The sequence below is a fragment of the Gigantopelta aegis genome, chromosome 6 (assembly GCF_016097555.1).
Source record: "Gigantopelta aegis isolate Gae_Host chromosome 6, Gae_host_genome, whole genome shotgun sequence".
Taxonomy (NCBI): domain Eukaryota; kingdom Metazoa; phylum Mollusca; class Gastropoda; order Neomphalida; family Peltospiridae; genus Gigantopelta; species Gigantopelta aegis.
This window is the reverse complement of record NC_054704.1, coordinates 33,535,075-33,549,377: the sequence shown is the minus strand read 5'-3', so window position 1 is coordinate 33,549,377 and position 14,303 is coordinate 33,535,075. Positions and strand designations below refer to the sequence as shown.

Sequence of the window (14,303 nt, the reverse complement as noted above, 5' to 3'; positions counted from 1 at the left end):
TATGGCAAGTAGTATCACAAAATTAAACACTAGGTGTCGCTGTAATTTTGTTTCCCGTAAAAACTTTGCTCAAAATGTCACGTTAAAACAACTATGTTACAGTCATGTTTAAGAAAAACAAATCACGAAACCAACCAAGTGGGAGCAAAGAATCTGTTGATAATTTAGTGAGTGAAATGTGTTTTTAAAATCAATTATTTATTGGGTGCGAAAAGAGACTGTCGTCAAATCTTAGAATTATCAATAATTATATAGTATCTTGATAAAAAACTGAAAAGGATTCCAAAAATTATCATTACATGGGTCATGTGTGATTGTTAATTTTTATAGTAAAATTTTTAACAACACAACAAAAAGTTCAAAAATAATACTGGGAAATTTCCTCGTAACCTGTCTAAAGTCGGACAACAATTTGTTATAAAAACATTGATTGAACATTTCATGTCCAGGAAAAAAAAAAAATGTCGTTGAATTTTATGGGGTTTTTTAAGTGTAAGAACAAAATAAAAAACCCACAGTTATTTTCCAATAAAATGTCAATGATTACATAAAAATGTTTTTGCCGGATTAAAATAAAATTATGCAGTTTTAAAATTAATAATTGGTAGAGCTAATCCTGAATTTTCAAGGTTCTGGTAGTGGTTGGCCAAAGCCTGACATCCACCGCCCCCCCCCCCCCCCCCCGTAAAAAACAAGATTAATAACTGAAGACTGATCAGCACAAATAATTAATGCATTGCAATTATTAATAAAAGAACACATACACGTACGTATAAATATCTTTATAAAAAACACATTATTAAATATATTATTAATCAAGGTGCAATCACTGTCAATCTAATCATTCCTTGGTTAAAGACATTTACGATTGGTACCTACTTCGATTACAAAATGTCATAAAAATAGTAGATTGTTTGTTCGTCGTTAATCCTTTAATTGAATGACTAAAGGTATATTTTCAAAAGCAATACATGTGGATTTGGTAACTCTGACATGTGATCAAGGATGCCAAATGGCTGTGTGTATTGCCAACGTTCTACGATGTCTGTGATTATGTAATGTCATTGTAAAGAGGTGTTTTCAGGCGTTAGATGCACTTTTCTTCCTAATTTGCCCTGTCTGTGTCGGAAAGTGTGAATTCCAATAAAATTAACAAATTAACATTGATGTACATTTGTTCTCGACAATTTATGGTCAGATGGTGTAAATGTCATAGTAACGATGGTCGTTGTAACACGGTCTGACTGTATATGACACCAAATATGTATACAGGGCTCGACCTTAGCAGTAGCCCAGGTTGTTTTGGCGGTGGCTGGAAAAAAAGTAACAGAAAAAAAGTCAGTTTAGTATAGGAAAAAAAATCACAGGAAAAAAAGTCACAATTTTTATATAACAAAATGTATGGGTTTGTAGAGTATTGAATATGGCATCATACTCATAGTATGCATGGGGTAATTGTTAAGTAGGTCAATTAGGCTAGATTAAAGAAAGAGTCTTCATATTGTGCAGGGGTGATGCTTGGGTCTAGCTTACTGATTAGGATATCTGGCGAGTTATCGAATGGTTTCAACGTGAGCAGGTTACAGTGGGCACCATCATCCAGCAGGATGCGGTTGGTAACCCACGTCGACACCAGGTTCGTCGACGCTACGTCCAACTGTAAGAGCGTCTTCGCAACTTGTGTGTTGATCGCCTTGAGGACCGCAAGAATGTGGCAGAATTTCTTCATGGTATTGGGTGGAACATCCGTGTGACGGTACATGCTCTTAATTTAGTTTTCGCCTGTGGCGATATTAATTGTTTTAGAAGGCCGTGTGCAGTTCCAAATGCACTTAGCCCAGATGGGCAACTTGTTACATAATACCTTTGCGCGACTGTACGCCTAATACACACCCAGAGCAGGTGTGGAGGCCATGTGGCTAGTAGTTACGTAATATCTCCGGTAGTGCTGTTTATGGCCAGGGGATTGGTCGCGAATTGGCGACAGCCAGACTGACGATCAGAGAGAAATATACCGACTCTGGGAGAGGTGGAATATCAGATGATAAGATTCGGTGCCGCGATTTACCCCCAGGCGATATTTCGATTTATAATAAATAGCTAGTGTTTTAGAGTTATGCGAGGAAGCAAAAAAGGACGGCTCCCAGGGAACGTTGTCCGTTTGGACTTTGGTAAATATATATATTATTTCGGCTCTGTTGTATAACCTTGATGTGATTGATGTGACTTTTAAATATTTTAATACTGTATTATACCAATATTCTTTAGACAGTGTCTTCGGTCATCTGACGAAGTAAATCGTAGACTTTTTGTTCTAACATTATATGAGTATTTGGTAATATAAAGCTTAGCCAGTCATCCGAGAAGACCTAGGTAAACTGTAGGTTATTGTCTTTATTGTGATAGGTACCAGTATTAATTCTGTTACAAGGTTACTGAATGAGTAGTTAAGGGTTAATTAAAAATTAACCAGTTATGAATAGTGTTGTAATTCCTTTATTAATTAAGTTCTCCTGGCAGCGTTTCTCAATTATCACATGTTACTGAACGAGTAGTAAGGGTTAATTAAAAATTAACCAGTTAGGAATAGAGTGGTAATTCCTTTATTAATTAACTTCTCCTAGAAGCGTTTCTCAATTATCACACGTGTGGGTGTTGTGTCACGGTGAAGTGATTCGCATATTGTGTAAACTAGACACCTAGAGATTAACTAATTAAGTGATCAATTCTGGGTTGTTATTATTGTTGTTATTAATTAACTACTACGGCTGTACGTTTGTCAGCATAGGTTAATACAGATTCCAAAGTGTATTGTGTTTTTGTTGTGTTTTCTAAGTGAACTAAACGTGCTATAATAATATATACCTTATATAAGATCGTATCTCTGATCATACCTAGACGAGCCAAAGCGGTTTTGAACTGCCTGTTACAGAGAGATCCAATAGATATACAGTTAGGAGAGATATTTGGATAATCATGTTTTATTCAGTTACGGGAATTATAGAATCCCCGTGACAATCCGCCTAAACCACCAACATTAAAATCACAGAACATTTTTAAAAAATCTCTTAATTAAAAATTGTGACTTTTTTTCCTGTGTTTTTTTTCTGTGACTTTTTTTCCTGTGACTTTTTTTCCTAGATTCGTTTTGCCTGGGCTACCAGATATCTAAACCCAGTAGTCCACCAGTCTACTAGATTTTTTTTTACACATCCAGTTGCTCCACAATCAACAAGACACTTAAACACGTAAAACCCCCACCTAACACAACATGTTTAAATAAAAATAAAGTATTTAGTTTTTTAAATTTATTAAAATTATGGGACTACCAATTTTTACTGAGGGCTACCAGATTTTATAACCTGGTAGACTGGTGTGCTGCCACTGCAAAAAGTTACGGTCAAGGCCTGGTATATATATGAAGATGGATTTATCTTAATTATAGTTAATGAAATGTTTGTTTTACAGAGTGGATCTAGCAATGAAAATCTGACTACTGTCAAAGACTCAAAAGAATCTGTAGATAAAATTTTACATCAACGTGTGCATTTCCAGGTACATAAAATTTTATTAGGCATTCAGTCTAAAAAAGACAAAAATTATCTTCCATACATAGTAAAAGACTAGTATCCCCCACCCACAACTCCAATATTCATCGTTCTGCTCCAAAGCCAAAATTAAATTTAGATGATATGTTAATTTTTTCAGTAATGACCTTAGTGGTTCAGTGGTTAAAGCCAGTTCTGTGTATGTGTACCGGTATCTTTTAATGTATTGCTGCAGGAAATTACACAATACATTGGCTCTTCTGAAAACAAGCTGGCTACCAGCACATTTCATTGACATTGTTATGTCTGCACCACACCAGCTACCATTCACATTAATATGCTCTAATTCCATCACAGATTGTGTTTGGGTAATCAACAAAAGTAATCATTTTCTTTATGGATGTATGCAGGACTTTCCAAGGTTGGGATGTCTATATTTGATTTTTAGAAACACCCAACCAACCAATATGTTAATTTCCTTCACAGAAAAAACAAATCATTAAAACAGTAGACTTTGGACTACTTCAGATGTTTTTTAGGTTTGGGCATCATAGAATTAATTGAGAGTACTCTTTCTTGCTAGACTCGACCCATACTTGAGTACTTGTGGAGACTCTAATAGATCTGCTTCTATGTTCAAAATAAACCCCTAGGAATGTAATATCCAATTTTTAAAAACAGTTGAAATGATCTTTTAGAAGTTGAAATCTCTATACTATACCTAAGTAAATGTCATTTTTTAGCTTTTGAGATCAAATCCAATCTAAAAATTTTTTAAATGTTCCATGTCTGAAAAGCTAGAAATAGGATACAAATGTGAAAAATCACATTACTGACAGTTATAAAATTGATTGTGTGAATATTTTCAGGTGTACTATCTTGGCATGGTTCAGGACATCAACATGGGTAATTCCGCAAAGAGAGACACAGAAGCTCAGCTTATTGACAGAGTAGAAGAAGCTCAGGTTTGATGATCTAAGAGTTCAAAAACTTCTATTCATATAATAATTATCAAAGAAACCAATGTTTAATGAAACGGTAGCGCTTTTTTATTAAACAACTGTTGGGGATCTGACATTTGGTAATATAATAAAAAAAATTCTTCTTCAAATTAAATGATCTGTTATAAGAAAGTATCAATGATCAAACGAGGCACTTTGTTTTGCATAAGGGCCATCCAGCTGTGGAAGCTGAATGCCCAGACTAATGTCAGGGCTGCCCATAAGGCAAGGTTTCCACACTACTAGAGACCAGATTATCCAGGTTCCACTGAGCCTAAATATAATAGTGGGAAACAATGATGCTTTGAGGTTTCATTATGTCTATTGGCTATATCTCGCTCTAGCCAGTGCACCACGGCTGGTATATCAAAGGTCATGGTATGTGCTATCCTGTCTGTGGGATATTGCATATAAAAGATCCCTTGCTATTAATGGAAAAATATAGCAGGTGTCATCTCTATGACTATGTCAAAATGACCATATGTTTGACATCCAATAGACAATAGTTTAATAATAAATCAATGTGTTCAAGTGATGTCGTTAAACAAAACAAACTTTAACTTTTTAAATTTCTTTTAGTGACATATTTTACTGAAATAATTTATTTTGACTAATTAGAAATTGGCAAAGGTAAATTCTTTTTAAAAACAACTGAGACCTCCTCCCCCCTCCACATACAATGCAACCACATTCAGAAACATTAAAATTACTTTGTTGACATTATAATGCCAGACCATCTACATAAAATGTTTTTATTTAAATCAAGCTCCACCTTACGATTAACAGCCATAAGTTATTTTTATTTTCTTCACAGATTGAAGGGAAACTTCCATTTGCTGCTGGAGAAGATGACAGGGTGATGATAAATGTTTCCCGACATGGAATCAAAGTCCTTGACACTGGTGGGCAGGTAATTCAGTAGTACATGGACACGGAATCAAAGTCCTCGACACTGCTGGTCAGGTAATTCAGTAGTACATGGACACGGAATCAAAGTCCTCGACACTGCTGGGCAGGTAATTCAGTAGTACATGGACACGGAATCAAAGTCCTCGACACTGCTGGGCAGGTAATTCAGTAGTACATGGACACGGAATCAAAGTCCTCGACACTCGAATCAGAATCAGTCCTAAGGTGGTTGAAGATGTTTGTACCTGTGTATTATTTGAATAATGCACCCATTGATGTGCTAGTGGGTTATATAAATATAGAGAAAAATAAACTAACTGCAAGCTCATATTGTCAAATTTATGTCGGGTGAAGTAATTTTCAACTGTCAGAAGCTTTTGCAAGTGACAAATGAAAGATAAAATAAACATAATTATAACATAAAATTTAGATCATCAGAAAATGACAAAATTAGAGAGAAAAAAAACCTGAATAAAAATATTATTATCATAAATTAAAACCAATAATGTGTGTGTTTTAAACTGCTTGTTTGTCTTGTAGGAAGTGTATCAAAGACATCCTCTCCACACGATTGCCCAGCTCATACACTACAATGATGGGTTCTCAAAACAGAATATTGTTGTTAAAATTGGCCAGGTTGGGAAAACTGTGTACCAGTGTTACATCTTTCAGTGTCATTCAGAGGCAAGTTTCTTTAACTCTGCTTGTTTTATGTCCTTAAAATGTTACAACTGTGTTTTTTGTCTTAAATCTGCCACCTCCTCTCATGCCAGCACTTTCCTTTCCCCCTTCCCATTTAAAAAAAAAGAAGACTACTTTCAAGTCAGATATTTTATTCAGTGTTATAAAAATAATAAAATGTGATTTCAGAAAAAACACATTTGTTGTAGTAATATTTCATCTCTTATTATTCAGGATCAAGCCCAAAACATCTGCCAGTGTGTTCGTCGGATATTTGATGCCATAACAGCAAAGACTTGAAAATAATGAACATACTGGTTATGCTGTGACTTGTAAAGCTCTATAAGCAACTGCTATGCAAATAACTTGTGGTTTAGGGTGCATTTTCTGAAGTTTACACCAATATCTGCAGGACAGGTTAATAATGAAACAGGAAAATACCACTACTTGGGCTTTCAGTTAGATTGCAGATGTTATGATTTGGAGTTGGTTCAGTTCATATATGGGAATTACAGGCCTTTCCCCAGGATTTTTTTAAGGCGCTTACATATTTAGCATCATTATAACACAAAAATCAAGCCAAAAGAAGTGGGGTAGTGGGTTGAAAACAGTTAAGTGTTTGCCTTCAATCCATCAAATCATGTTGTTGGGGGTTTTTGGGTTTTTGGGTTGTTTTTTTTGTTTTTTTATAAATAAAATTTTATGGTCTTTTTAAAATCCAGCTAACTTATTAATCATCACCTCACAGTTTTACAAATATATATCTAGCATTATCTAACAAATATCATTATTGTAAACTAATTCAGTGTACGTGTAACTGCAATTTGTATAAATACTGCATGTTCATTTCCCGCGATCTGCATGTGTGCTCACGACCATAGGTACAAAATTAACAAAGACGAAGGAAATAACCGAAACTGCAGTTAGGTATTCATTGATGCAAACAACTATTGCTTTTCTACAAATTTACATCAAGATTTACTTCTGTGTAACTGTATTGTTTAATGTCTGCAACGAAGTCTCTTGACACGTGGGTGTCAGCTGACTGAAGCGTGACGTGTATTACGCCGAGAGCTTTCATAAGTTCAGCCAACGAATGTTCTTTCTAACGTTCGCGAACTATTTGATTGGTGTCCGTCGTGTCTATTTGCTGTCATACATGTCGAATGCATGCCGTTAAAATTAATAACCTTGATTATTAAAATTAGCAAACATCATAAGGCATACGCTGTATTCTGGATAACACCGTTTCTCGTTACCGGTCGCGAGATCGCTATTGTGCTAATTGAATATTTGGTATTATTATGTTTGAGGTGTCGAATAGATTATGTAACCGTTTGTTCACATCAGAAGATAAAAAATGGCTCAGCCAAAATTTTAGCCACGTGCAAATTTTATTAGCCATTTTTTTGTAAAAATATTTTTTAATTAGCCGATGGCTAAATTGGTTACCGACAGCGCGAGCCCTGGATGTTTTCAGTATGTGTTTTGGGAAGGGGGTGTTGAGATAGAAATTACTGATTGCCAACTTAACTGTACTATTAAAAAGTGCTTCACCTATTGTTTGAGTTAAATAGTACAGTTGATTCTGTCAATGGGCATCTTCTTTGATCGGCCTTGAAGCTTGATTGCTCGGCACAGGAATCCCGTTATGCGTAAGCGCCTTCCTGACAGATTAGCGGTCCCAGTAGATGTGGTAAAATTACTTAACACCAATTGTGAGCAGACGACTGGTCCATTGTTAAGTAGTTAGGAAGTGTTTTACCTGTCATAGTGATTAGGTGTGCTTGGTATACTGGTACACAAGTTGTTTGCAAGAGGTAGTCGACTGCCACGCTCGTACTTGTGATAATTGTTTTTCTAAAGTACTTCAAATCAAGGCGTAGCGGCAATTGATTTAAGGCGCTTCCACGCCATCAAATCGCTTACTTTACGGCCCTGGGGAAACCCCTGAATTAAACTGGTTCGTTTCTGTTAATTTTTCTGATTTCTGTTAATTTTTCTGATTTGTAGTTAAGTGGTTAGGTTACTCATGTAAGGTGAACTTGGTTACAGCATTAGTCACCCTAGTGGACTGGCTGTGGTATTTCTTGTTCAAACCAGCTGTATCAATCTATATGACAGCAGTAGGTTTATCTTTTATTTTTCTAGATCAAGAATTGCAGTTACTGCATGTTAATTAAGATGCCCAGTAGCCATTTATTAAACAATGTGCTGGGGTGTCAACAACTATGGAGTACAAAGATAATCCTGGAAGAATTAAAAAGGAATCTTAGTGAACCATTTTAATCTAAGGTATTTATAATCTTGCTGGACGTATCTTGTATGGAAATGCTGGAACATGTATACTGCATGTTTAAACCTAGAATTATAGATAAGACCTCGGAGGAGAATAGTCTTGTACTAATTGAGTTACCTTCTATAAATATTGTTGTTATAAGAAAAGCTGGTGTGGTGCAAGGTAGTAAAAAGCATGACAGTTGACTGTAAAGTAACTTTTATCACTGTCGCTAATTAGATACGTTTTAAAATAAATGGAACCAAATAGCCAGACATGTAGTGTTCTCTATGCACACAATATATTGTAGTCGACACCAGCCTCGGTGATGATGTGGTTAAGCCATTGGCAATAAGGCTGGTAGGTACAGGGTTCGCAGTTCGGTACAAGCTCCCATCCAGATCGAGTTTTAACGACTACACCCTTACTCTCATTAACCATTGATCAACTAACCCACTGTCCTGGACAGATAGCTGAGGTGTGTGTGTGCCCTGGACAGTGCGCTTAAACCTTAATTGGATATAAGCACAAAAATAAGTTGCAATGAAAATGAAATTGCAGTCGACTGTTCACAATTATCAACTGTAGTTTCACAATTTTAAAACCCATACTCTTTTGGATTATTTTAATAACCCCCCTCCTTTAAAAGGGTATGCTGATATCCCTCATCCCTCCCCACTGCATACATGTAGTTTGTATGCTTGTGATAATGTTGGTAATTGTAACAGCTACTAAGTAAACTTATTAATTTCTCTTGTTTTTGAGTATTGAAGCGATTTTGTACATTTTAATAACATGTACAGTTTGTAGAATGCATCGGTCAACAATTTTGTTTTATATTTTTCTACATTTAGTACTCCTGTACAAAATAGTACAACAGTTTTGTAAACAAAATGCAATAAATTAATATATGCTCTTATTTAAAACGTTTGTGTTTATGATCTGCTTCACTGAAGCAGGAGTAACATGTCGAGGCGAGGCTTTTTTTAATTAGGTCACCTCAGTAGAACGAGTGGGATGAAGCAGTCATGCTTTATATGTGGTTGGTCTAGGATCAATCCCCGTCGGTGGACCCACTGGGCTATTTCTTGTTCCAGCCAGTTCTTTACAAATGGTGTAACAAATGTTGTGGTATGTACTATCCTATCTGTGGGATAGTGCATATAAAAGATCCCTTGCTGCTAATTAATTGAAAAAAAGAAAAACGAGTAGCCCATTGAGTGACGGCAGCAGGTTTCCTCAAATCAACTCTGGTCCTTAATGTGTCCAATGCTATATAACCATAGTTAAAAAAAATGTGTTGAGTGCAGTTAAATAAAACATTTCTATTTTGGTTTCCTTGTTAAACCATTTGGTTCTTACTATTCAAAATCCTCAATTTCTATATTGAAGGCTGTAGTATAATATGCTGTCCTCAATTTGAGCATGCATATAACAGACCTTTTGTGTCATTTAAAGGTTAACTTTATCATAAAATTATAACTGAGCTCAATGGTTTAAATCTATTTTACTGTATATTTTGTATTCCCCAATATATAAAAAATCTTATTCCTACTTTTGCTTTCACATAATGCCACAAAGGGACTTGCAGAATACCTACACTTAATGTTCCAAACTTTATTCGAAAATAAGGATGACACTTATTCATATATGACATAATTCTTGATTATTTCAGTACCATATAGTTGCATACAGGTTAAATGTTAAAGGGCATTAACTTGTCCTTTTTTCCCCCTTTTGGGCAAAACGCAATTTTAATGCAGGATTTTTTCAATAATTGTTATGTTGAACTACTGTAGAATTTATTGGAAATGAAGTTAACTTTTAATGTCATCTGTCATATTTTAGTGGGATGTGAAACATGATTCACCACGAAATAATGTATTATGTATTTAGATTTTCATTCCTTTGAAAATGAAACGGAATCATTTCGACAACAGAAGAACAATTCAAAAAGTGTACAATGTACATCAGTTTATTTAAAATTTATTATGCTTTTGTTTTTCTGTGACTATATAAAAATCATAAATAGCCCTGTTCACCTTTTGATATACATATAAGTTTATGTACACAATATTCATAATTATGTACAAAGCTATATACAATTGGCAATAGAAAAAATATCTGGCCTGTTTTACTCGTTTAACAAATAGTAAAAAATTACCTCTTGCTCTATATAACCTCAAAGTAGCTCTGCCAAGGGTTTTAACACTCTGTATTTTGATCTGTTACTATTTTAATAGTGATATTGAAAACTGTCTATTACTCACAAATAAAAATGATAAAACAGAAAACTTGGCAGAATCTTGCAAAACAGGATTTACTGTAAGCTTCTTATAAAAAGAACAAAAGTCAGAGTTTTAAGGGAGTGCGAGATTTGGGAATTCTGGAGGTTATTCATCTTTAGTTCTTCAATGTGGAAAAAAAGTAAAGCAGGCATAAAAAATATTGGATGCTATCTACCGTAATTGTAACAGGATACCAAAACATGATGAAGATGATAAAAAGCATACATGAAGCACTTGCATATTTAATACATTTGTATTGTAAAAATCCCTAACTTACTCGGCAGAACCACTTCAATAAACAACAGTATAACAAATATGAATACAAAATGTTTTTGGTTTTTTTAAAAGACTACTTAAAAAAACAAAACATTTATATTCAGATTAACAATGGTGGGATATTGATAAAATTATGCATGTATTACAAATTACTTATTAAGACACCAGATGAATGCATTACATGCATTTTCATGGTATAAAACGGGCAATATTCATTCATTCTTAATCAGTAATAATTTTATGTCCGGTAAATATTCAAAGATACATTGTATTTAACCAGACAAAAAAATATATATGGAGAATAAAAAATATTTTGGCCATTCATCACATCATTTTGACCATTATTGTCACTCATTCAAACTAATGCTCTCTTTGAGACGTGAAGACTCTAAATGTTGAGAAATGGCGAAGTGAATTACCGGTACTTCATTTGATAACAAAAATTTTGCACCATATATCTGTTCATATTATGCCAGAAAAGAAACAAAACAATAACATCCTATATAATTTCTGCACATAAAAATACTTCAAATTGTTTAATGAGTAATAAAACATAATAAATGGCCTTTTATTTTGATTTTCATTCATAAATATTTTTTTCATTCTATGGATGCTGCTGTAAAAAAAAAACCTATAAAGAGATCCCCAAAATGATCAAATTAGAACAGTATTTGTTATTTATGTTTAAAAAAAAATTAGTTTTCTAAATATTATCTTCTTTTTTTTAAATTTTGAAAACCATTCACTTTGTGTCATGAAGTGGCAGCCATAAAGTTGTGTCTGATTTGTGGTACCATGAAGTACAAGTAGCATACAATTAGTTTTGCAGCTGTGGTTACCAAAGCCACTACCTACTAGTCCTCGGCAAAATATCCCCAGTTATACCTAGGCTATCCCCACTCTACTTTACAAATTAAGCCCCTACTTTAACCAGTAATGACATCCTTGTACAGTACAGAATTTCTGACTGCATGTTTGCTTAATATGCAAAACTAAACTGAAATTGTGATGTGAATACCACTGACAGTGCACTGCTTGCAATACAGATATGAATTAAATTTTATTTATAAGGAGATATTTGTTACTTAAGTTTTACAAAAATATTTGTTTACAATATGCAAACTAGAATGCTAAACTATAATCTTCCTGATACATTTTATCACAATAACAAACAAATAGGTTCTCCCCACCCACCACCCAAAGCACAACCTCAGAATGTTAGGAATTGTCCATAAATGTCAATGTTTTTCCACTGTTCAGATTGGGTTTCACCCCTCCCCACCTCAAATCCAAACATAAATCATTAAATCCCGTTGCAGCCAGTACTTTCCACCATCGAACAATAGTAGTACACCTCTAATTCTGTGACCCAATATGTAATTCAACCATTTTTTTGTTTACAGGAACAGATAATCACAATAATTTATACAAGTACACTATCCCAGACAGTCGTTATTTACAAAAACTATTTTTTTTACTGTTATTTTAAAACAAACTGGGACCTGAAAATACAGGCTTTTTTGTTTGTTTACCTGAATAGCAATCTGAACAGGGCTTTTAACCACCCACCCCCCACCCCCCAACTATAAACATTGATCGGATTGTGAAAAACATCAACTTTTATGGAAGATCCTTTGAATACATTGTGAACATCTAAGCGATAGATGTTTATCTTGTGTAAAGTGATATGATTAATAGTTCCTACAATTTATCAAACAACTACACTGTTTGCAATGCAGATAAAAATTAATGTGTTCAGTTGTCTCTGTCCAATCTATTGAGCATGATTAGCTAAATGGAAAAGCATTCACCCGAGGTGTATTAGGTTGTCAAGCAGAAACATTACACAACCTCCTGTCTTGAGATCCATAATATATTGGCTTATACATACATGACAAATTATCATCCACGATGCATCTACCAATAAACACTTAATAAAATAAATGAATAACCAGCATCCATTTTCTTACCAGTCAGGAAAATGTTGAAATACAAAAATAGCTTTTGCAAGACACAATATACATTTTTAAAAAAAATTAATAAAAAAAAAAATTAATCTCTTGCTCTTGAAAATTAAATTAAAACAAAAATCCTGCCAATTAAAAAAGGTATTTGGGGAAAAACTTAAATTCTATCATTGTATAAAATTTATACATTCATTAAAGGAATAAAATGCAAGTTAAAGGATTGCATGTAATCACCTACACTTAAAGAATAAGTTTTATAGACTCAAGTGACAGCTTACTAATGTTTTATTTTAATAATAATAATAATAATAGAAATATTATTAAATGCCTGCATTATTATTAAAATGTATAGACTATAGAACACAACACAAAAATAACTAAGACTAGTGCAGCTCAACAATGAATCTACCTTCCATTTCCTAAGTCCGACAACTGTTTATACAGATGAAAGTCATTGAAATTACCTAATAATTAACAGCAAAAATGCAATACCCATTTAAAAATAAAAGCTCAAATAAAGGCAGTTTTTTTTAGCATTTCAGATCAAATACAGTTTACTATTTAAAACTATTTTATGCAAACAAATAACTGAAATCTGATAAACTATAAAATAAATCGCATCCATCTTAAGCATAAAGACAGCAAATTGACGAATTGAATTTTGCAGTTTGAGCACAATGTTGAATTACTGCTGCAGTGCTTTGATAGCACAATTCAACATACATGTGTAGATAGAACCTTGATTTTTACAAAAATAAATTTGCTGTTCATCGTTTTTTAAAAAACCCCAATGTTTTCCCGTCAGTCTGTGTGTCATGCGATTCTTTAAGCCCCACCACCAATCTACCTGATACATTTTATAAGGCTGGCACAATATTCGTAATATAGGTAGGTGAATACTAGCTCTTATCACAACCATAAATAAAACAGCTACCGGTAAATCCCACCACCTAAATATCACTATCATTTCTTTTCTGGTCAGTTGATCGGATATTTGTGGAAAAAGACAGACATTTTAAGTTGAATCAAGAAACATCTATTCAAAGTCATGTAAGTTTGAAGTTTCTGATAAGTATCTTGTAGGGTACTAATTATGGTAAATTCACTTAAAGGGACATACCCTAGTTTCAACCCGTGAAAATTAACACTACGTTTAGTTAATCTACAAACCTGTAACACATTTGGATAAAGTTACAATTGAGTGAAACATGAGTCTGTGACTTTGAAATGGTGAAATATCCTCTTTAAAATAGACTAAAACTCGACTCCATAACTGTTACTTCTCAGACACACGTGCGTTTTCAAAAATATGAGAAATGCATTTTTTGATATTAAAAACACAAGGATGGCCAAAA

The 14,303-nt window shown here is 33.9% G+C and overlaps 1 protein-coding gene across 2 annotated transcripts; it reads left to right on the top strand.

The window, feature by feature from the left end:
• The first annotated feature begins 34 nt into the window (after positions 1-34).
• Positions 35-6,777, top strand: LOC121375770 (integrin beta-1-binding protein 1-like). 2 transcript variants are annotated; one of them, XM_041503393.1, is made up of 6 exons: positions 35-167; positions 3,469-3,555; positions 4,418-4,513; positions 5,364-5,459; positions 5,999-6,142; positions 6,374-6,777. In XM_041503393.1, the coding sequence occupies exons 1-6, from the start codon at positions 105-107 to the stop codon at positions 6,437-6,439; spliced, it is 552 nt and encodes a 183-aa protein (XP_041359327.1). In that variant the 5' UTR covers positions 35-104; the 3' UTR covers positions 6,440-6,777. The 2 variants fall into 2 exon arrangements, with proteins under 2 accessions (XP_041359327.1, XP_041359329.1); XM_041503395.1 differs by lacking the exon at positions 3,469-3,555 and having other exon boundaries at positions 47-167.
• The last annotated feature ends 7,526 nt before the right edge of the window (positions 6,778-14,303 follow it).